Source organism: Myxocyprinus asiaticus, chromosome 19 (genome assembly GCF_019703515.2).
Source record: "Myxocyprinus asiaticus isolate MX2 ecotype Aquarium Trade chromosome 19, UBuf_Myxa_2, whole genome shotgun sequence".
Taxonomy (NCBI): Eukaryota; Metazoa; Chordata; class Actinopteri; order Cypriniformes; family Catostomidae; genus Myxocyprinus; species Myxocyprinus asiaticus.
In genome coordinates this window covers 6,342,535-6,367,710 of record NC_059362.1, presented here as the reverse complement: position 1 = coordinate 6,367,710, position 25,176 = coordinate 6,342,535, and the positions used below count along the sequence as shown (strand labels likewise).

Sequence of the window (25,176 nt, the reverse complement as noted above, 5' to 3'; positions counted from 1 at the left end):
AGTAATGATGCTGAAAATTCAGCTTTACATCACAGGAATAAATTGCATTTTACAATATATATATATAAAAACTTGCCTCGGGGCGTTAACCATTTGCATTGATCGCCTCAGCACATTACCGTATGAATAGCGCGCTCTGCTGGTGGGTGGGATCACATTAGCGATAATTAGCTGAGCCAGGAGAAACTGTACATCACTTTGTTTCATACATATTACATTGCAGGAGAATATTTGTTTTAAATTTGAATTGTTTTATTTAAAAGTAGACATTTTAAGTTTTCGCGGAGTTTCAGTTCATTTTTGTGATGTGTTTCAGAAAGATGCTCACAGAGACAGAGACGGATGAAAGCGCACCCTGATTATTTTCTTTATTTTACAAAAGCACAAGGTTTTGTTGTTATTGTGAGTGTACACAAATAAAAGTAGACCCTTTATAGTTTCTAATGATGTCTTACACTTATCTGTATGCCCAAAAATGGAGTATTTTAAGTTGTTTGCGCTGTTATGAGGGAAAAATCCAGCAGGCGCGTCCGTCGACCCCTGAGGGTTAAACCCATGAGTAGAAGACACGCGTCTGTGAGATATTTACATCCAGCCAGCTCCTCATTTCCCTCAATGACAATGATCACATCGGCTGGAGTGGAGCCTTCCTCTGCTGCAGTGCTGCCAAGTACAATGATCTTCATCACATGTTCAGTGAAGCTATCTTTGATTATGTCTTTGCTGACATCCTGTCAAATACACATCAGTGTGAAGTGGTCAATATACTGTCCAATATATTGCAAGTGATTCAGTGGGTGAAATTTAACAGTCCCCACAGACAGCCTGTTCAGAATGTACACAACTATTTTTGAAATCATAGAAGAAATAAGAATAAATGTACAAATTTACCTGGTAGTCTTTGATGAGCTCCTCAGATGATTCTCCCAGAAGGATAATGAGGCAGCGGATAATAGAATCTCGCCTACATTTGTGTTGCTGTTAAAAACTTAAGTCAGTTAATGTCATGACTAACTGTGTGCTCCTACATGTATCTACAGAGACAGGAAGCAGCATGATGTCAGACCACTCAGATGGTCCATTAATTAAGAATGTTGATGAATAATCGATGATTGGTTATTTGTTGTTAATGATTTGATCGATAAAGCTTATTGATCTTGCCAACATGTGTCTATACACATCCATCACTTAGTTTGTCTATAGATGAACATTACATATACAACATAATCTGTAATAGTGTGTTAAAGTACAACATGAAAAAAGCACTGTTGATCTGACGTTCTTCCTGTACCATCCACACCAACAATCATGTTAGTTCTCGCAGAGTGTGCATGAGGTTAATTCCCCATCACCAGTGTAGAGGTATGTTATTTACTTTATTCACACAGTGTGTTATTTGAATTATTTTCAATAATAAAAAAAAAATATCCCAAGATCTACATGAACTCAAATCTTTTTATGAACTCCAATCAGTTCATAAAAAGGAAAAATAGGGGGAAATAAAAAATATAGAGACTGTGTCTTGTTTGTCTATCTATCTAAATCTGTACAGTACTGTTAAATTAATCAGTATTGTATATGTAGTAGAGTGAGTGTGTGTGGTCATCTTACCTTGAATAAGCCGCTTCAACCAAATGGTGAATCCTCAATCTGTGGAATGGATATAAATTGTTGTGCAGCTATTCCTGCCAAATAAATGCACACACAATATGAATACAAAAAATGCATACAAAACTAAAATGCAATTAAAAAAAAAGTTTTTGAAATTGATGATTTGGACCGAATAATTAAGAAAAGCAGCCACTAAATGCCCAACATATAGATGGGAACTCCTTCAATACTGTTTAAAAAGCATCCCAGGGTGATACCTCAAGAAGTTGGTTGAGAAAATGCCAAGAGTACATTTCTGCATAATCTAGGCAAAGTGTGGCCACTTTGAAGATGCTAAAATATAACACAGTTTTGATTTATTTTAGATTTTTTTAGTCACAACATAATTCCCATAGTTGTGATGACTTTACTATTATTCTAAAATGTGAAAAAATAAATTAAAATAAAAAATAAAGAATGAGTAAGTGACCTTAAACTTTTGAACGGTAGGGTGTGTAAACAAAAGTCTCCCTTTTGAAAATAAAATAAATAGAAAAAATAAGAAAGCTAACAGAATTATAATAATAAACCGAATTATAAACATGATAAAAAAAAATAGCATGTAACTATAACATAATTATATAATTAAAGCATGTTAGTTTACATGTTAGCATAGCATGTTAAATTAACTACTAAATGAAAAATAACATCAGCTGTGTGAGCTTTTAATGTAATGTCCTATGATTATTAACACTTAACATATACTGTAGGTGCAGAACAGCACAGCCAGACTGCTCCTGTCTGTACCTTTAACTCAGTGGTTCTCAACTGGTTTTGCTTCAGGACCCAGATTTTACATTGGAAATCAAGTGGCGACCCACCATAGTAAAAACGTAACCTGTATTTAATGTATCCTGGGTCGCATTTTCTTTTATGTTGCATAGTTTTGTTCATGGTTTTCAAGTACAAGGACATGCATCAAGTGACAAAAAAATTGTTGTTGACGTCAACAACAAAAGCGAAAGGAATTTTTCTCTCCCCTCTTTTAAAAATTGAAGAGCATATTTATTTATATGAGCCCATTATTATTTCCATAATTCAAACAGAACATAAATATTACACAGGAGGAAAGGCTCCTCATTACCATGGTTAGGTCAGCGTAGCTAGTCTTAAATAATAGTAATAATAATAACAATTTATAATATTTATGAAAAAATAAGTACTAGCTGAAACACCTGAAACTTTAATTAAAACTGCCACTGTTGATATAAAATGAGGTCTAATAGATTCTACCTTTAGATTATTTCATATGAAACTATACAATTTTGTCAAAATATAAGTTACTTTTACTCATGTAAAATCGTGAAACAATTTTATGAAGGTGATGATGCATAATGAAAAAAATAATAATAATTTGCGCATAGCACAGTGTTGCTCTTTTCCTCCTCAGTGCTGTTTGGCATGTCAGGGCTGCCTACTGTTTGAGAGGTTTGACTTGACTTCCTCCGTAATGCTTTAACCTAGAAAAGTCTCACTAGAATTGAAATGTTTGAGGTCTGCTCTCCGCAATATCGAGGGAAGCCCGGTTGTTGCACACACGCTAGAGAGAAGAGTAGATCATGATCGCGAGCTGGTTCCGTTACAATCAGCTAAAGGTTTCTCATCTTTTCAAACGGATTAGAAAATAGTTACACCACCCCTTACAATCCAAATGAAATTTAAATCAGATGTGGCCAATTTAATCCGACTGACATGGTTACATGAGACTTATTCGGCTTGAGATTCTAGTCCGATCACAAACAGATTACCAGGGTCAATGTAAACGCAGCTAGATTATGAGCAAGGAGAGGATAAAGAGATAAACAAATTAAACAACAAATAAAAATGCGTATACAAATCTGAGTGTACGTGATGTAACGTGAGTCGTGACAATCAGATGTTGTGTTGAGTGATAGAGTCTGAGCGATCATGAGCACTTTCAGTTTGACACCCCCCCCCCCCCAATATGCTCACTCGCAGTGTCAATCAAACATGCGCGCTCTCCAGGTGCTCTCAATATCTCATCAGCACTCATCTCAGTTGGTCACATTACCACTAATCACAGCAATTACATTTTAACCATAACGGCACCGCGTCTTCACGCATTTGCTTAATAATTAGTGATTTGTGTTACAGCAAAATGCCAAAGACAGTAAACAAATCATGGATATTAATGAATTCTCACTGGAGAAGTTTTAGAGCTTTTAATGGATATATTTTATGTATTTTTGAACGTATCTCTGCTGTGTGTGATGCTCTCATGATTTTTACTGCTTAACAGTATGTCACAATGACCTTTTGATATTGACATCAGAACTATTCATAAATGTTTCAACACAAATAAATGTTAGCAATTCACAATTAATGTAATTTTAATGCAATTTTGGTAACTTTATAAAAAGGTTCCTGTGGCAGCGGGGGCATGGTCGAGCACCCGTCCGGAGAGAGAGAAAGCAGTAAGGGTGCTTACACCTGAGCTAAATTATGTCTAACACCTGTCTCTAATTCCAGTGAGCGTGGGGAGAGTGGCATATAAACAGCCACGCCACCGCCAGAAGGGAGAGAGAGAGCGAGTCAGAACACAAGCTTGGTGTGTCTGTTGTCAAAGAGGACTGACTCACTGTGTGGCCGTGAGGCCTGATCATTTTAGTTTGATTTACGGTGTGGCCGTGGAGCCCGTGTTTTGTTTAAATAAAGTAACGTATTGGAGAGAACCTGTGTTCCAGGCCCTCCTTCCTTGAACGTTTCACACTTGTGCTGAAACCCAGGAAAAACTGAAGTACGCGCCATGGAGTCCTCCCAGGTGACCGAGATCCTCCAGTCCCTCGCCAGTCTGCATCAGTCCAACCAGCAATCCCTGCTTGAGCTACGTCAAGACCAGGGACTTCGATTCTTCGAGATCCTGCAAGCTCAAGCACGTGATCTGGAGCCTCCTCGGCCAGGAGAGAGAGAGAGCCGCAACCCCGGACCACTACAGCCAACTGCCTCCCCCCACACTCCTGAAGATGGGGGTGGAAGACGATGCCGAGGCCTTCCTGGACTTATTTGAGAGAACTGCAGAGATCTGGGGCTGGCAGCGTGACCAGTGGGTGGCCAGGCTCCTCCCACTACTGTCCGGGGAAGCCCAGCTTGCTGCCGAACAGTTGCTGGCAGCTAATCTCCTGGCCTATGACGACCTGAAAAAGTCTATCCTGCATTGGGTGGGTAGTAGCCCAGAACAGTATCACCAGCTGTTCCGGTCCTTGAAGCTGGGGAAGACCGACCGCCCGTTTGCTTTCTCCCAACGGCTCCAAGACGCGTGCCAGAAATGGCTGCTGGTGGGGAATCGTGATGTCGGGGGAGTGATCGACCAGGTGGTACTGGAGCAGCTGATTCATCGACTACCACAGGGGACAGCAGAATGGGTCCAGTGCCAACCCCCTGGCGTTGCTGTAGGAAGCTGTCCAGCTTGCGGAGGACCATTTGGTGGCGTACCCGAGAGCGGAAGAGCCCTCCTCTCTCTCTCTTCCCCCTCCCCCTGTGTGTTCCCCCATCCCTCTCACTCTGCTCTCTCCTAAGAGCCCATTCCTACTCCGCCACCAAAGCCAGTTCCCCACGTGAGGACCTCTACAGTGCCCCGCCGCTCTTCCCCCTCAGGTGGAAGTGCCCACCGATGCAGGTGCGGGCGTGGCGTCTGGGCAGGTCTGCTGGGGTTGCGGGGATCCGGGGCTCTTCCGGGATCAATGCCCTGTGATGGAGCTGGGGACGGTGATCTGGATCCCGACACCCCACAGGCTGCCCCCAACCGGGCCGGAGTGTACCGGATACCGGTAAGAACCAAGAGGGGTACTCGCCAAGCATTGGTGGACACAGGCTGTAATCAAACCACGGTCCATCAATGCTTGGTTCAACGTGAGGCATTGGGCACCGCTAAAACGGTGAGGGTGAGGTGTGTGCATGGGGATATTCACAAATACCCTATGGTGACCCTGGTGATTACATTTCGGGGAACAAAACATAGAGTGGAGGCCATGGTTAGTTCCCGCCTCACCCATCCGCTGATTTTGGGGACTAATTGGCCTGAATTCGGAAACATATTAAAGAGAATATGCGCGGATGGGTCCTGCACGAAAGTGTGGAGATGTGAAGTGTGCGAGGCGGAGCCGGGGCCATCTTCATCAGCTCCACGTCAAGATGACATGGGGGGGGAGAGGCTGCGGCCCCTCCCATCCTCAGGGGATTTCCCGAAGGGGATTTCCCTTTGGAGCAATCGCAAGACGAAACCCTCAAGCACGCCTTCTACCTAGTGAGATTGATTGATGGTCAACCACTCCGGCCGAGTGTCGCATTTTCATATCCCTATTTTACGATTATAAACGAGCGGTTGTATAAAGTGACGCAGGACACTCAAACAAAAGAAGATACAACCCAGATCGTAATACCGCGGAGCCACCGGGAAATGGTGTTCCAGGCAGCTCACTGTAATCCGATGGCGGGAAACCTAGGGGAAAGGAAGACACTGAACCGCTTAATAGTTTTTATGGGCCAGGCATTGACGCGATGTCTGCAGGTGGTGTGCGGCATGCCATGAATGTCAGCTGGTGAATCCACTGGCCACCCCAAAAGCGCCATTGCGCCCCCTTCCACTAATCGAGGTCCCCTTCGAGAGAATTGGAATGGACCTCGTCAGGCCATTAGAGCAGTCAGCGCGCGGACATCACTTTATACTAGTCCTAGTGTATTATGCAACGCGATATCCGGAGGCAGTGCCTCTGTGCAGCATCTCAGCACGTAGTGTTGTGGAGGCACTCTTCAAGACAATCTCCCGGGTGGGGATTCCGAAAGAAATCCTCACTGGTCAGGGCACAACTTTTATGTCACGGACACTAAGCAAGCTTTACGAATTATTGGGCATTAAGGCGATATGCACCAGTGTCTACCACCCACAGACAGATGGCCTGGTGGAGTGATTTAATAAAACCCTTAAGAACATGATTCGTAAGTTTGTGCACGAGGATGCTAGGAATTGGGATAAATGGCTAGACCCCGTTATTTGCAGTACGAGAGGTCCCGTAAGCCTCCACTGGATTTTCTCAGTTCGAGCTGCTGTATGGGCGGCGCCCGTGCGGGGTGCTTGACGTCATCCGCGAAGCTTGGGAGGAGGGACCTTCAGATAGCAAGAATGAAATTCAGTACGTCTTGATATTAGAGCAAAACTCCACACCTTGGGGCAACTAACACAGGAGAATTTGTTCCAAGCTCAAGAACAACAGAGCCGACTGTATAACAGGGGAGCTTGGCTGCGGGAATTTGCACCGGGAGATAAGGTACTTGTATTACTACCCACATTGAGCTCCAGATTACTTGACAAGTGGCAATGAACCTTTGAGGTCAAACGACGAGTGGGGGATCTCGATTATGAGTGGTGGAGGGGGAGGAGCGCCCGGTGCTGTACATCAGACGCAAGCTCTCCTTGAGGGAGACCAAGTACAGCACTGTAGAAAAGGAGTGTCTGGCCATCAAGTGGGCGGTCCTCACCCTCCGGTACTACCTGCTGGGGCGGGCCTTCACCCTCTGCTCGGACCACACCCCACTCCAATGGCTCCACCGCATGAAGGATACCAACACGCAGATCACCCGGTGGTATCTGGCTCTCCAGCCCTTTAAATTCAAGGTGGTACATAGACCGGGCCCTCCTTCCTTGAACGTTTCACAGTTCCATTCGTTAACGCATTAGGTATCATGAACAAACAATTAACAATATATTTTTACAGCCTTTATTAATTGTAATGTTAGTTAATAAAATTACAATTGTTCATTGTTAGTTCATAGTGTACTAACTAATGTTAACTATTACAACTTTTGGTTTTAAAAATGTAATAGTATATGTTGAAACTAACATTAAGTTCATTAGTTCATGTTAACTACAGTAATGTTGTTAAATAATGTTAACAAATGGAGCCTTTTTGTAAAGTGTTACAGTAATTTAACTGTGTGGGGCATAAACATATAATTGCACAATATAACTTGCAAGAGTGTGGCAAAGGGCCCTTTTTTAAAAAATCCGTATCGGTATCGGCTGATCTTAGTGTTAAAAATAAAAAAATCAGAGATTGGTCAAATTTGTTATCAAATTTTGCCACAACTGCTGTCTTGTCAGTTCGGATCAGGACATGAAAACCCTGCCAGAAATACAGCATGTAGTTCCAGACAACTTATGTGCCAGGTCATTCGCGCAAATTTCCAAGTGCCAAATACCGGACATCCATCGCGCAGGGCTCCCCAGCCCATGTTTGATGCGTCTGTCATGACCACTTTGTGTTTCGAGAGCCACGCTCGTCTGGTAGATCATGGGCGTTTTGCAAATGTTAACACGGCTAGACAGCGGTTCGATACCACAAGACTTAAACTACCATGTTGCCATGAATGATGAGGCACCTTAGATCTGAGCCAGCACTGAAGGGGTCTCAGTCGCAGTAGTCCCAGTGGAGTGACCACTGCCGAGGAGGCCAAGAGGCCCTCCGTTTTTAACAGGCTCACCGACTAGGAGGGCAAGTTCAGCAACAACAGTCACTAAGTGTGTCACCCCCCATCCAAATCGAGTTGTTCTGAGTCTGCTAGTGTGACACCAGCTTTAGAGTGTCATTACCAATTCAGTCAGTATTTGATGTGCGATTTTTAATTCAGAAACAATTTCCTTTTATTTTGCATGGTTAAATAAAAGATTAATTCAAATTTAAATGGCTGTTAGCTTACTTGTTTTAGCAAGGCTCACACAACTGTGGCATTCTACAGATAGCCTCTAGAGGGAGCTCTAAAGAGAAGTAGATGTCATGCAAGTGTGGAAGTAAAAGAGAGTGAATCGTTCTAAGCTGTAATTTTTGCCTGTTTTCTTTATTAAATTAACCACACCACATATTGGCGACGAGGATGTCTCTGAACTTAAGCCAACCTGCTCCGTTCCTGCAATCGGCTGGAGAATCACCGATTGAGTTTAAAGCTTGGATTAAAAGTTGACAACATCTTGATAGCCCAGGGAGAGGAGTTATCTACTGCCAGGAAGCGCGCTCTTCTTATACATTGTTTAGGATTGGAGGGACAAAGACTGTTCTATACTCTTAACGTGAATGCTCAGATCAAGGATACTTATGCTGCTACTCTGAATGCAATACAGTACTTTTTTGTGCCTAAAGTCAATGTGGTGGCTTAATGTTATTGCTTTTGCCAACGGAGCCAACGTGTGGGCGAAACTGCAGATCAGTATGTGGCCGCACTACGAGAGTTAGCTACTACCTGTGAATTCGCCGCAATGGAGGATGAGTTGATCTGCGATCAGCTTGTCGAAAAGACGAATTCAACTCGCATCAGAGAATGGCTGCTGCTTGAAGTACCACTCGACCTTAAAAAGTTATGGCTGTTGCTCACCAGATCGAAACGGCAATGGCGGAAGCCAAAGCAACGATAGTGCCTGTTGACACCACTGTACAAGCAGTTCAGCTACATAGTCGGCCTCAAAAGGGAAAAGGTAAAGGCTGTCCGATACCGCAGCAACACCAACCTTCCAAAACCACACGTGGACTTACCTGCTACTGATGTGGATCTGAGCAACACACAGCTAACTTTCCTGGATGTCCTGCTAAGGATGCGATGTGCAGGAGCTGTAACAAAAAAGGACATTATGCAAAGGTGTTTTGGGGAAGCAAACAGGTGAGTGAGATTACGGTGCCAGAAGTGACCGTGTTGAACATTGAACATACAGCACGTGACTGTGGAAAAATAATGTGTTCGGTACAGATAAGTGTCAACACAGGAAAAAAGCGTGATGTTGAGCTAATGTTAGATACGGGCTCAGCAGTGTCCATATTTCCCATGTCCATTTACACCGAGTCGTTCAATCAAACTCCACTCTCACCACTGAAGCTCAGTTTAGTTAGTTTTGGGGGAGATGCAATTCAAGTTATGAGATGTCTCATTCGGTGACCATTGTACTGTTATGGATCTATACATTGTGTAATGAGGATCAGCTGTGTTAGGCAGAGACTTGTTTAATGGACTATGTTTACAACTATGTGATGGCTGTGTCAGCTCAACCCCATGTGCACACACGGTCTCAACTGCAACTTTGGGACAAGGCAACACGCTTGGGTGTGCAATAGGGTTTGTACACTGTGTGGAAATCCGTCCTGGGGTCCACTCAGTTCAGTAGAAACTGAGGCAGTTACCGTTCGTAGTACGTGACGAGGTGTCCGAGGAACTACAGAATCTAGTACAACAACCTGCATATGCATCCGAGTGGGTCTCTCCAATAGTGGTTACCAGAAGAAAACTGAAAAATTAGGTTGTGTGTGGACTTACGTGAACCAAATATAGCAGTGGACGGTTTTCCTCTTCCACACATGGAGGAGATTTTTGCAAAACTGTGTGGAGTAACATTGTTCTCTACATTAGACCTTCAAAGTGCTTACCATCAGGTCATGCTGCATTCTGAGTGTGATGTCTAAAATCCTTAAGGATCAGCAGTGAGTCCAGTGCTACCTGGATGACATCATGGTGGCAGGAGCCTCAGAAGGGGAACATGACAGGAACCTGAAATCACTCTTGCAGTGTATAGACAAGGCTGGGCTCAAACTCAACATGTCAAAGTGCCACATTAGACAATCTGAACTGTCATTCCTGGGAAACTGTCTGCAAAAGGACTAATAGCATTCACATATGACATTCAGTATAAGCCAGGATGCAAACATGTGACCGCAGACAGTTTGTCTTGCCTACCATTGCCCGGTACTGAGTCTAGTCTGGAAAATGATGTTGAGGTGGTTGCACTCACCTCCACCCTCACTGTAGTAGCAGGTGCAGAGTACAAAGCTGCATGCATGTCGTGTCCAGTTCAAACTAATCTGCTTGAACTACTCACTTCCAGATGGCCCAAATCTGCAAAAACACTGAAATATGCCTTACAACCATACTTTCAAATACAACATGAACTGTTTCTTAAAGATGGCTGGGTGGTAAGAGGTACCAACCACCTCATAGTACCAGAAAGCCTTCACCCTAAATTCATATTGCTCACTCATGACAAACATCAGGGCATAGTGAAAACAAAAAGGAGACTTGAGAGAAATTTACAGGTGGCCTGGCATGGATAGTCCGGTAGAAACATCTGTCAAATCATGCGTCACATGCCAATTACATGGCAAGTCAGCTATCACACATACAACACCACTACAGCCGGTGCCATATTCTACAAGTGCTTGGGGAAAAGTGGGCTTGGATATAATGGGCCCTTTTGATGCAACACCTGTGGATTGCCATTTTGTGATCATACTTGTAGACTATTACAGCAAATGTCCTGAGATTGCATTTGTTTCACATGCTACCACTCATACTGTGATACAGTTCCTGTCTACTGTGTTTAGTAAGAAAGAAAATCCTAAAGAACTGATTTCTGACAACGGAATACAGTTCACTTCACACAACTTCAAACAGTTCCTACAGGATAGGGGAATTGTGCACAGGACAGCATCTATGTATTACCCAAGAGCAAATGGGGAAGTTGAAAGGTTCAATGACAACTTAAAGGATAGCTTAAAATCTGCTTCGCTAGAAGGAAAAGCAAGCATACCATGCAACTCCGCACTCCACAACACAGTGCACTCCAGCTGAACTTGTCCATGGTACACCCATGATCACCACAATGAATATCGCTGGTCTTCACTTGTCGTTTGCCTACGTACCACCTTAATCCTCAGGAGCTTGCTTCAAGAGTGAGAGAAAAACAGATGAAAAGTAAACAGTACACTGACAGGAAGCACGGAGACAAGCATGTTTCCTTTCAGTGTGGGTCCTATGTTCGAGTAAAGAGACCAGGTATTTTGTCAAAGACTCTAAGTTTGGAAAACCTCTAAAGGTTGTGGGTAGGAAAGGACTGTACACATATAAACTGTCAGATGGACGGTGCTGGAACACGTCTCATCTGGCACCTGCACTCATATCAGGTGAGAGGGATGAGTCCGACCAACTGCCGCTGTTGGATTCGGAAAATACGGAACCATCAGTTGACATACCACCTGCATTATTTACACGCCCCAGCCGTAGTAGGTGTGCACCTGCTTGGACTCAGGACTATGAAATGTGTATGCACTCTTACTGGCTGCTTAGTTGATTTCATGCACCTTACAGTGCAGTGTGTAGAAAGCATTGACTTGTTCTGTTGGTATTGTTCTGTGATTAAATTGTATACTCAGAAATTATGTAATCTTATAATATAATAAGATTATGGACATCTAGTCATGCTGCTGGTAAGAGTCAAAAAATGCTGTCGATAAGATGGTATGAGTAAATATTGATTCATGCTTTACAGTACAATTATAAGTTGCTGTTATGAATGTTAACAATTAATTTGGGTTAATAACTTAGCCTATTATTATTATTTACGAGGTACATGTTACTACAGGTAGATTTGCCCTTAAAGGTGCACTCAGCGAATCCAGAGCAACACTGTAAGATATATAAACTCAACTGCCAAAACAAACACACCCCTCCCTTCAGTGCTCCTTTGGAAGCTCCGCCCCCCCAAATTAATGTACGCGAGACGGTTTTACGCACACCAGCTCCAGACGCTCACATCTCTCCTGCAACTAAATCTAACATCACAACAACAGCATATATGGGTTCTGTGAAACATAGCAAAATATTTGTAACCCACATATCAAGAAGAAAAGAGCAACTTCAGCATCTGTCTTCAAGCCTTTTACCTCTCTGAGGTCACTCCACCGCTGAAAAGCCTCGTTGATGTTGACACGTCTCCTAGCCATCGACTTATCATAATCCTTTTGTTAGTTTATATTCGTCTGACCTTTTTCTCTTGGTCTGTTTCTCATCCATTTGTCCTCCTTGGAGTTTAGAAAGTTCACATCAGCCAGATTTGCCATCGCTCTTCTAATGAATTTCCCTCTCGCTCTGCCCCCACCCCCCATCCTGTGCACTCACAAGAACCACCCCTGTTGCTGATTGGCTGGAGTAGTGTTGTGTGGATCGGTCTGTTCGACTTTGTTTTTGTCCCATTTAGAGAGCCAGGGCTGTGTACAAATACTAGATTTTTTTCAGCCCACCCACAGAATGGACAGCTAGCAGACTGTGAGGAGATATCTGCAGAATTTGACAAAAAAGTGTACTTGATTAGAATTACTGAGTGCACCTTTAAGAGAGAGGGAAATGTGGTGTTCTACAGATAGCCTCTAGAGGGAACTCTCAGCTAGAGAGACCGGCAGAAAACACGGGAGGGTAAAGAGAAGATGTCATGCATGTGTGGAAGTAAAAGAGAGTGTCTGTGTCTCGTTTGGAAGGCTGCGTCCTCCGGAGGTCGCATTTGTTGACCGCATACGTCATCGAGGCTGTTTCCTTTCAGAAAAGCGAGTAGGACACTTCAAATGCAGCCTTCGAATGCGACCTTCTTTCATGGGAATTCGGAGGATGCATGAGGTGTATCCTTCGTGGGCACTCACAACCCACAATTCTTTGCTTCAACGGAAATGTCTAAAAAAAAAAAAAAAAAAGAGCCAATTTGCCCAGAAATATGATGTTCAAACACAAGGAATGTTAATTCCCAAGTTGAAGTACCTCAGTAGATGGGTGCAGAGTATATAATATGTATAATTATATTAATATATAATTAAAATAAAGTATTAGACTAAAAGTACACCTGTAAAATCTATTTTCTTTTCTCTTTACATCATTATAACTCTCCTAAAATGTACCTCATACATTCCCTTCCAGAGGGACTTTGTTATCTTCTCACTCAAAGCGCTCGTGTTTGTTAAAGAGTGGCGTGCTGTCATAGCAACCATGTTACGTTCCGTTTCCGTTTATCCTAGGAAGGCCGTCTCGTTTAAAGGACACTCGGTATACTGCAGCCTTCAAAGGACGCGTCCTTCCTAGCATGCAGCCTTCCAAACGAGACACAGCCAGTGAATCCTTCTAAGCTGTAGTTGTTGGCTGTTTTCTTTATTAAATTATACAAGGCTGGTGGGTAGAATTTAAGAAATAGGGTAAAATGACATGATGTTACACACTCTTGTACAGTAGGTGGCGGTATGCACCTTTAAGTTGTTTGCGATCCGCCAGTTAACCTAGAGAAGTAGATGTCATGCACATGTGGAAAAGGAGTGAGTCGTTCTAAGTAGTAGTTGTTGCCTGTTTTATTTATTAAACGAACCACACCACAACAACTTTTTTTCTATAAAGTGAAAACTGTCATTAATATCACATATTTTACGAAAAAAATACTTGAATATTTATTAAGCTCAAACGGATATCTTTATTCCAGGACAATCACAGTTTGAAGAAGTTACTGTCAAAACTAAGAGCATCTTTACAAGCAGGCGTTGCGTAGCAACAAAAACATGGGGAGTAACGAATCCAACAACCTCTGGCATTTCATTAATTATATAATGCGGGAAAAACTGGTTTCTTTGCAGTAACGTTAAGCTTTCCCACGGCTTACGAAGGTGTGATAAAGTTAAGGCTGATAAACTGATCAATGTAAGTTTCTTGCGAGCCTGACAGAAAGTCTCCTGTCCCTGAAATGAAACCACATACGTTTCCAGCGCTTTGTGTATTGTGTTTTCTTAAATAACCATCATTTTTTTTTCTTTTTTTTTTTTTTTACACGCCTTTCTTTCTTCTGGATGGTTTTCATCAGTTGTACCTTTAGAGGTCGCCAATTCTACAACCGTTCCTCTCAGACGCTCTTCTTCACGCGCATGCGAAATACAGAATAAAAGTCTTATGTTCTTGATGTAATGCAGTTGTGATAGATGGATGGAAATAAATGACAAACTTACCTAATAAATTGCCTATATAAAATGAAATAAATAATTTAACTACTTATGCTAAGTTAATGAAATACATACTTAAAAGTTCGTTTCATTAATTACTTCACTCATTTACTTATATGTGAATATACATACATACAAGACACATTAAAATGCTTTAATAAAAATAAATACTATACATATTATTATTATTATTACCTATTTTATTGCTAAAATTAAAACTGATAAAAATGATGTTTCAGCCAATATACCATTATGAAAAGAAAACTTATAAACTTATATTAGCATTAATTACATTAATGCTAATATACGTTTATACGTTTTCTTTTAAATATATATATATATATATATATATATATATATATATATATATATATATATATATATATATATATATATATATATATGCGCAATGGCAATAATACTGTTGTAAAATAATTGTAAAATAAAATAATTATTCGCATGCATGCGCAAGACAGAATAAAAGTATATTGTTGTTGAGGTAGATACGGTGTTAAAAAAAAAAAAAAAACAGCCTAATGAATATATAAAAATCGGCTAAACTATTTATATACCTCTTGCATTCATTATACGTCCATCATGTGAATATACATAAAATATATGCATTAAAATTCTATACTATAAATAAAATATACTAAAATACATTTACAACATGTATTATTATTATTGCTTGAAAGTTTAACCCAATATACAGTAGCATTTGTTGTTCCAGCTGTTAGAAAATGGCTGCCGCAGCGATGGCAGGGGTTGTTGCGGATCCTCCGCACATTACGGAGGCCAAAAAGCTGGAGTATTTTTCCAATATTAACTCCATGGCCCGTAAGATCATGCAGGAGAGGGAGAAGATAAAGGAGGGCTACGGTTCGGCGTGGGATCAGATGAGCCCGGCCGAACAGGATAGCGCGATTGATAACGGCATGATGGACCCGCGGATCCGGGCTCGGTACGCTATGCACCGGGTGGAAAGAGAGGAGGTGATCTGCTACCCGAAACTGCTTATCCAGACAGGACAGAAGACCGTACACTTCGGAGAAGAGGTGTGTGTATGTTCCATACTTATGCTTGAGTTGTAATGTGTTTTTATTGTTGGTTCAGTAAAGACTTTCTGTTTGATTTTGTTCTGCTTGTCAATTCCAATCAAATAGCCTACATTGTGAATAATTAAGAGTAAACCATTTTAACAGACTGACAGATATTCATTTGTTTTTGCTTACATATATTAATGACTTAATTGTTGTTTTAACTCAAACCTCAGATGCCAGCTCACAAGACGGACTATCTCTAAAGGCCTACATGAAACAGTTAGACAAATTTATTAGACAAATATTATATCAAAGAGCCTTTTTAAGCTGTTTACTTAATTGTCAAATTTCTGTTTCTAAAAATTAAGCTGTTCACTAAACAAATCTATCAAATATCTGTAAATTAAACCATTTACTTAACAAATCAGTGAAATTAAGTTTATCAGTTTACTTAATATATATACTAACTGGCTGCATCCGAATCCAAAACTGGCTGCCTTGTTGTCTCGCTGACCTATCATTCAATGACTTTACAGCGTTTGCGTACAAAGGTACCTCCAGAAACAGGTTTCAGACAGGCTTTTGAGGCAGCAGTATGTCACATTGTTACTTGGATACCAGCATTTATTCAGTCCAACCGGACCACAAAGATCATTAATCTAGAAAAAAATCAAGAGAGTTTTGGTGATAAAGTATATATTTACTGCTTTGTCGCTAGAAATGGAATCAAAAGAAAGAGAGGGAAAAAAACATTTATGAGCAAACTGACCATCAACTGGCCTTTCGGCCACCATTTTCTTTCTTCAGCTCAACCGCTATGGATTCGCTAGTACAGTGTGGGATATCATAGGCAGCAAAGGATACATCTATGCTGCCTTTAAAAATCGATTGGATGAGGGATTCTCAGTTTACAGGATGTGATGCGAACAATAGATTTGGATGTGCCTTCATCCCTTCCTAACTCCGTTTACTGCCTGCAAAGGCAGCATTTTACTGTTTTCGGACACAGACACTGCCTTTTAATATTTTCTTGCATATGTTTTAGGTTCTGTTATGCACTTTTTGAATTGAGTGCTCCTATATTTTAGGACCTCATTTAGAACAAAAGGCAGAATTGACAGATTTCAGAAATGTCCCATTTAATGACGATAGTTAACATCTCTCTTTTCTCTGTTTCAAGGACTTAACTTGGCAAGATGAGCACTCAGCTCCGTTCTCTTGGGAGACCAAGGTAAGTATGCCTCCTCTTCTAAAAATACATAATCAGTTTGTTGGCAAAAACAACAAATGTGACTTTCTAAATGTGTCCTTGCTTTCTTAACAGAGTCAGATGGACTTCAGTCTGATCTCTGGTGTTATAGAACCAGTTGTTCCCTCTTCAGGGAACGAATCCAAACCCAAGACCTCTCAGAGTAGCAAGCTGCTCAGCAGTGAGGAGTCCTCCTTCTGGAAGATCAGCGCTGAAAGATCCAAACTAGAGGGCGAAAAGGCTGAATTTCAGTCTCTGACACCCAGCCAGATCAAGTCTCTGGAGAAAGGGGAGAATCCCTTGCCCTCATATCTGAGGCTGGAATACGGGCAGAGGGAGACGGAGGAAGCCCCCGTTTCGCGGCCGGTTAAACAGAGAGCCCCCAAACTTCCAGCAACTCTTACCCCCATTCCCATCAGCTTGACCCCTGCAGCAATCAGTGTGACTCCAATGCCTCCTGCTCCTGTAAGCTTGTCCTCCACAGATGGAGAGTGGGAGAGGGCTCAGAGTACTCTTCCTGCTGTAAGCACTCTGGATGATGTGTTCAGTCCTGGTCTGGTCACCAGGTCTTCCTCTCAGTCCAACAGCACAGCCAAAGATGGCAACAAGGCAGATAGCTCACCCACCTCCAGCCCTACATTCTCACAGGTGAGATGGAAACTCAAATTACCTTCATCTCAGTTAGTTTTGTAAAGACACTAAAAGTCATCAAGGGCCTTGACGAGCGCTGTTTGATTTGCTGTTTTGACATATTTCCTACTGAAACAGGAAGTGGGGGCGGGACATGTCGAACGACTCGTCAATAGGCTTTAGTTTACAGCCACATACACACCCCTTTCCACCGTGCTGCACATGCTAGAGCAACTTACCGGAGAAACTTAAGAAGCAATCTCAATACCGGCCATCTTTTCTAACGTTTTGAGAACCGAATTATGATCTAACTGTCAACATTAATCCATAACTAGCCCACAAACGCACACAGCACATTGCGGTCTTTGCTTACAATGAGACGTGAGCCGTTGTGCCAGTACAGATGAATGAGAAACAAGCAAGTAAAAAATAATATATCCATGTTTTGAATCACAATACAAGAACGCTTACTCAAACTGTACATCACAAAAAATCTCCAGCTGCACAAAAAATATAAATAAACTCCAGCCACTCGTCCTTGCAACACAAATGCAAATTCTTCGATATTCCTTCTTCGAAGTGTAAAGAAATTATACCTACACCTCCTGCTTCCATCACGGAGTGCTGTTTCAGTGACAGCTAGCTGGAAGAGGAGACGTAAAATATGGCTATGCCGAGGAGAGATCAACAACAAGGAACAAGGAACTATGGAAAAAAACGTATCAGCCCCCATTGCCATTCTAAAGGTAGAAGCTGAGATAAAGACTTGAATTTACTTTGGAACAATTTACATTACAATCAATTTGTAAAAGGCAGAAAGTTATCGCATTCGATAAATACGTTTAGGGCTTTACAGTTAATCAAAATAAGATTGAAATTGCAATATGGCCCAGTGCGATTTATTAAATCCCCCAAAAGGCTGCAATTTCATTAAATAAATGTACTTGTAGTCTGGAGTAACATGGTCCAAGCACACCCACTGTGTTTTCAGCTGTCTCAGCGGGTCGCAAACAGTGAGCGGTTCACACAAATTCCATTCATCTTGGGAGTGTTTTTGAGTTTGGTTTGCTATTAATGCGTGGTGCGTTTTTCTAATAACCTGCATTGAGAATGCAAAGTGCTTCGACGAGATCACTTTTTTTCACGTACTTCAAAACATTCTTGTAATAGCGTGACACTGGGGCGCAGAAGAGTAGGAACTGGCATTTCACCAAAAAATACAAATGTCTTCAGTTTACCGTAAACAAAGGCTTGAGGGTTCAAAAGGACCAATGCGTGTGAATGTAAAGAAATTACGGTAGCACTTTATAATAAGGTTACATTTGTTAACATTAGTTTTGTTTTTTAATTACAGCAGAAATACTACTGTTTTACTACAATAAAATTAACATAATAATAACTTTATATAAAACCTTTTAGTAATTTAGCACAAAGTGCTCCACAAAACATAAAATTAAAACACACTCAGTAAAACATAAGGCAAAAACAAAAAATTACAAAGTAGTAAAAGCAAGTTTATACAAATGAGTTTTTAAACAATATTTAAAAACAGACACAGATTCAGCAGATCTAATGTCCTAGGGCAGGCTGTACCATAATTGTGGGGCCTTCACCACAAATGCTCTATCACCTTTTGTTTTGTATCTGGATCTTGGATCAGCCAACAGTTCTTGACAAGAAGATCTAAGAGGTCTAACTGTTTCATAAGGTCCTAAAATTTCTGCTAAATAATCTGGCGCCAACCCATGTAATGCTTTATATGTAATTAATAAAATCTTTAAATCAACCCTAAAAAAAAAAACTTGTCTGTATCCCTAAAACTCAAAACCTGTCTCACCTTGGAAATGTTCTTTAACTGATTAAAACAAGATGGAACTTACTTCCTGACATGATGTTCAAAACGTCAATTTGTGTCAAAATAGACGCCCAAATTTCTCACCACCTGCTGAATATTCGAGACCATTTGACTCAATCCAATTGATTTTAAAACCATGACCGGTTATGACAACCTCTGTTTTATCAGAATTTAACTGCAGAAAATGACATGCCATCCAATTTTTAATATCTGCTATACACTCTAGAAGAACATTTATACTAAAAAGATCATTGGGATTCAACGACAAGTATAACTGTAAGTCATCATATTCAGTAATAATCATTTAATATTATATTACAGTAATTAAATATTAGAGTTTATGAAATCTGTTAAAAGTTGTCATGGACATCCCTGCATGACGTTTTACATGAACGTATTTACAATAATTTGTAGATAGACTAAAATATTGTTGTTTATTCCTAGGCTATGTATTGATATATTGGCACATTTACCACCAATTTTAATATGATTAACAATACATTTATATTTATGATTAATATTATTCTTCCCTGAACTCATTAAGGGGAAAACATGACTTGATTTTTGTTTTACTGGCCAAAAACCTGTTATGCTGTTAAACAAATTGAATGTCACACTGAATTTATTTCTGCTGCAGATGTGCATGTTTAGAGGTAAAATTCCACATGCAGCTCATATCTAGATAATAGATAATCGGTGTTGCCTACTGTATCTACAGTATGTGTTAATGCAAGACTTTGGTTGTAATAATCATATTAAGGATACCAGTCTTTGCTGTCTTATGGTTTAAAGCAATTCATTAAACTTACATTTTTTATAGATTGGGCAATGTTTGAAAACACAGAAGATGCGTTTTACCTTAGCATTTTTGTCAAGTAACATTTAGAATTGGGTGATATTTAAAGCTTTGAGTTGCTTGAAAAATATGATTTATGTAGCTTGAAAGTGCTTGAAAAGTGCTTGAATTTCACTTTTAAAAACTGTACAAACCCTGGATGTTGTTTGCTAATTGCTGCGATAGTTTCATGTGAATGACAGGTGGCTGGAGGTGAGAGGTTGAAACTCATCTGGCTATTGGTCAACCTTATTGCCCAGCCCACATGCCAGTACATAGGTCAGCAGAAAAGTCATTGCCAAAGGGGGAAGGGGTGTTATAGTTTTTGATTAAAGATTTCGAGGGCAAACCTTTTTTTTTTCATCTTTTTTTATAATGTGCATGGATAAATTGTTTATAATAAAAACAGCAACATCCAATGAGAAAATAAGAATTGCCAATTTTGACTTCAGCATTTTTAAAACACCAATTATTCTAGGGATGCACCAAGGTAGAAATTTTGGCCGATATGACAACTATTGTTTTTACTGCTTTGCTATCACCAAATCATGAGCGCTCAAACTTTAGCTGGCGGTGGAGTTTTTTCTATTCTTAATCCATTAGAAATACTATGTTAATAAAAATAAAAGTATTATTGTTTTTTGTTTTATTACTTCACATGAAATACATTCTGTGGTGGTGGGGCAAATACCCAGTCAATTAAATTATGAGGGTGTTGCGGCAGCATCATTTATCTTGTGATGAATATTTATAGTAATAAAAATACATCATGTCAGACTAAAAATATGATATTGTATCAAAATTGTAGTAGAAGTAAATTTTTGTAAATTAAATAATAATAAATAAAATAAAACCATGCTTTTCTGTGTGCTAATAAATTTAAATATGTGCTAAAGAATGTTTATTTCACTTGTACCAGTATTAAAAAAGTAAGCGTACAGGCCTGTTGTAACAAAAATATAATCATGTACATTAGTAAAAATTTATCATATTTGATAAAGTACTATTAAATGTACCATAGAAATATTGTGAGTTTTTGTTGTTTCTAGTATAGGCATAATCAGACCTGAAAAGAAAAAAAAAGAAAAAGAAACTAATTTTGGCCAATATCATTGTCACCGATGTATTATGCTTCCCTAAATTTGATGTCCTTCGTTTTTCAGTTCAACACCAGCAGCAATATCCTGAAGACTGGATTTGACTTTTTGGACAACTGGTAGCACTTGAATATCCTGAAGGACCCATTCCAAGTTACAAGACCTTCAAGCACCACAAACCCAGCACTATAGAACATCTTCTTTTTAAATCCTAATTCTTTAGTAGTTTATTTAGTGTGCATCAATATCTCTTAGACTCCGTTAAAATCTTCATCTGTCTAATCCAAATTTGCTGGTTTGAAATGACTGAATGCATGAGCTATGAACAAATGTTTAGATGGGTAAGATAACTGAGTATCTGTCTTTCCTTGTTTAGTTCGCTTTCATGCTTGGTATGTGCAATTTTGTAAGTTTGGAAGACAGCTTTCACACTAATCAAACAAGCCAGGCTTTATGGTCAATCGAACTCGGGACCACACCAAAACCTTTAGACTTTAGACATTAAAGCCTAGCACTTTTGACTGTAATTGCGCACATATATATATATATTTACACTACCGGTCAAAAGTTTTGAAACACTTATTTTTTATTATAATTTTTTTTCTCACATTTTAGAATAACAGTAAAGTCATCAAAACTATGGAATAACATAAATGGAACTATGGGAATTATGTTGTGACTAAACAAAATCCAAAATAAATTAAAACTGTGTTATATTTAGCGTCTTCAAAGTAGGCACCCTTTGCCAAGAATTTGCAGACATGTACTCTTGACATTTTCTCAACCAACTTCTTGAGGTATCACCCTGGGATGCTTTTTAAATAGTATTGAAGGAGTTCCCATATATGTTGGGCACTTATTGGCTGCTTTCCTTTATTATTTGGTCCAAGTCTTCAATTTCAAAAACTTTTTTTTTTAAATAAAATTTTAGTTTTATAATTAAATAAATTAATATGGTGGCACAATAATATTTTTGTCTACAAAACTAATTCCAAACATTTAAGCATACGCCTTCAGATCAAAAGATTTTTAAGATCATGAGAAACATTTCAGTCAAGTGTTTCAAAACTTTTGACCGGTAGTGTATATACATACACACATAATTATGTTGACCGTGAATGGAAAACAATCATAGACTGAGTTTGAAATGGCATGCTGCTCTTACGCTTTCTGCCATAGATGGATTTAGCAGAAGCAGTAAAAGTAGTATGGGAAGTATGCTATTGCAAACACAGCCGTTTTAGCTGAAACACGGCACAACGCAAACATACAGAAACATATGGTTCATCCGTAATTCGCCTCTCATAATCGCGTTTCCTTTTGGTGTCCAAAGGCCTTGAGTCTGGTGGAAGTTCCAGAATGGATCAAATCACTTGCAGCACCTTTAAGTGTGAAAGCCACATCACTCTCACTGCCCTACACCAAATATTATTATAATCTAGACATCACTGTACATTTACTGATAGGGACCTAAACGACTTATATATATACACTACTGTCATTGTATGAGTTTACGTGAATCATTTATTTTTCTTTGTCCTCATTCTCTAAAATGCTTCCTTTCCTTGACTTATAACTGAAGTAATATTTTGGCCAGAAACATACTCTACACAAATGCAGATGTGAATGCTTGGCAAACACATTGCGAGTGTTTGTTCCAGTAATACATGCATAATTTAGTTATTTTGTTAAGGTATGGTTGCACTAGATTTGCGATGCATTCACTTCCATTTATACACGTGCGAATGAAGGAGACCGGAAATGCAAGCTCAGAAATTTTGTATCTCAGCCTCAGATGGGAACGCCCATGGACTGCAAACAGTCCATGCTCTAACCGTCTGATGCACATGGCATACAAAATTGGAAAACACTTTCTCGAACCACTCAGCACAAGTATTATTGACTGGTTTTATGGAGTTTCTGCAAGTAGAAGCACACAGGACTTTTTATCAGTCCCCCTGGAAACAGAGTCATTGACACAAGGGCTTTTGAGGACAAAATAATTACCAGATTTGTCCAAGTTTGTCAGGTGAGTGACCCCAAATTTTTTAAAGATATTCAGAGTTTAGTTTGAGACACGTAGCAGAAAATAAACCGAATATCAACGAGCATTACTGTATCTTCTGCTTTGTTCACTTAGTTGTGTTTGTGAAATACTCTGTAATGAGGTTTCGTGTCCTGTTCTTGCATTTTACACATTTTCCGCTATTTTCATGTGTTTTCTGTGCTATCCCTCGCGGAGACTGCCGTGCCATTATATAAATTGTTTATTTCCCCATGTCTTTCTTTTATTATGGTATATCTTGAATAACCACGCCCCTAAACAGCATGGAATGACAAAACCGATTGTGATTGATCACTTTAGATGTCATTTAGAGCCTAGATGACTTTTCCTGTCTAAGTGGGCAGTTCTTGGCCAATTTAAGCTCAGATGGTCCATACCTTTGCTGTTTAAGTCAAAGGTGTAACTACGCCAGACGTGCGAATTTGTATAGCCAAAAGACATTAAAAAAAAAAAAAAAAAGAAGGATCTAAACATCACAGTTTTTGGCTTAGAGTAACAAACTTCAAAGCTGCATGGTTTGCGAAGTAATTTTGCATGCTCAAAGCATACCTTCACATGTTTTTACTATTAAACCAGATGTTTTACTCAGGTATAGTAGCTAAATATAAACATGTCAACAGTTTAACTAACTATAACTTGCTCAGCAAAATTCCCTTTAAACTTTTGATCAGCCAAACTGTTGTTGTGACCTGAAAAATAATCATACGTTGCTAGAAGCTTTTGCGTTCACATGTTTCTGTAGAGTATGTTTCAAGGGTGGGAATCATTTTGGAGCTTTAGTGCGAGATGTTTTACATGAACATTATATACATGGCCTGGAGCATTTATACATTCAAAAATCTGTTATGCAAGAGGAATAAAATAAAAGGACACTAACTTATATTTGTTTGTCTCTTTTTTTTAATTATTGGCTGGTAGGGAGCACCAAAGCACTCATTAAAAACAACTTAAGCAAAGAGGGAGCTCAACTCATAAATATCACGACAGTTTTACCCTGCTTGACAAATATTTCAAGAGGTCACTGCCTGTTATGTTTAGTTACATAAAATATTACCATTGGATCTTCGCATAAATAACTGCTCACATGTGGCATTTTCAAAATGCTACCAATATGATCTATTTAAAGAGGACTGATTCCCTGGGCTAATTTTTGGAAGGATTTTTGGGATTGTTGTTATTGCTCCACATGTTTTGAAAAAGACATTGTTAGTTTCAGTTGGACAGCTGCCCCATAGTTTTCCAAGAAGTCACATGAACATTCAAAGTTTGATTTTTTTTTTTTTTTTGAAAGTGCAACATTTTCCTCAGGACGTTTCTTCAGACATAGCGTTATGGTTCCTGACCAGCTGTTTGTAGATCTGAATTATTTTGAAGGAGTTTTCAGCCAGTCAATGGGAGGAGACTTGCATACATACAGCAGATATCTATGGACTTAGTTTATTAACAAGCTATTACTTATAGGATCTGTAGCTGGATCTGCGTTTATTAACAAGCTATTACTTATAGGATCTGTAGCTGGATCTGCTTTCCGGATAGTATAATGTTCTATCCAGACAAAGCCATGTGGGAGGCATCTACTGTCTATTGAACAATATGTTTCCAAGTCACAACAGCATTACAACCTGACAATTATAAGACATTTATTTAAATATTCACTTTAAATGAAGTGAATGCTGTGTCAGTAAAACTCGTGATAGCATGAATAATGTAAGCGGGAGGTAGGAGAAAAATGTCCTGTTCTAGAAAAAAAAGAAAAAGCTTGCCGACTACTGTTGTAAGGAAAGGGGAAGGCAAAAAAAAAAAGGGGGTGAAAGAGGAGTGAAAGAGTGCCTGAGATGAGGTTTAAAGAAATGTGAAAGGAGGAGAGAAGGTTGCTGTTGAAAGAGTGAACATCAGGGGACAAGGATAACTGTGTATATATATACAGTAAGGTTAAGAGGGAAGAGGCTAACAGAGGATAC

At 39.8% G+C, this 25,176-nt stretch overlaps 1 protein-coding gene and 1 long non-coding RNA gene across 2 annotated transcripts; one reads left to right on the top strand and one right to left on the bottom strand.

Moving 5' to 3' along the window:
• Positions 1–493: 493 nt before the first annotated feature.
• LOC127409937 (uncharacterized) lies at positions 494–1,724 on the bottom strand. The gene is made up of 3 exons (XR_007892063.1): positions 1,612–1,724; positions 892–978; positions 494–731 (listed from the first exon to the last, which is right to left on the bottom strand). It is a non-coding gene; the product is annotated as an uncharacterized LOC127409937 (long non-coding RNA).
• Positions 1,725–15,177: 13,453 nt separating this feature from the next.
• On the top strand, positions 15,178–24,097 carry LOC127409916 (uncharacterized protein C1orf198 homolog). Its single transcript, XM_051644891.1, has 4 exons — positions 15,178–15,499; positions 16,665–16,715; positions 16,809–17,381; positions 21,217–24,097. Exons 1-4 carry the CDS (start codon positions 15,185–15,187, stop codon positions 21,271–21,273), a joined length of 996 nt encoding a protein of 331 aa, XP_051500851.1. The 5' UTR covers positions 15,178–15,184; the 3' UTR covers positions 21,274–24,097.
• Positions 24,098–25,176: the final 1,079 nt, after the last annotated feature.

Bases quoted from the DNA above. Each gene is read 5' to 3' on its own strand.
- LOC127409916 (XM_051644891.1), top strand. From the start codon at position 15,185: ATGGCTGCCGCAGCGATGGCAGGGGTTGTTGCGGATCCTCCGCACATT. The intron at 16,716-16,808 runs GTAAGTATGCCT...CTTTCTTAACAG, and splicing joins CGTTCTCTTGGGAGACCAAG to AGTCAGATGGACTTCAGTCT. The intron at 17,382-21,216 runs GTGAGATGGAAA...TTCGTTTTTCAG, and splicing joins CCAGCCCTACATTCTCACAG to TTCAACACCAGCAGCAATAT.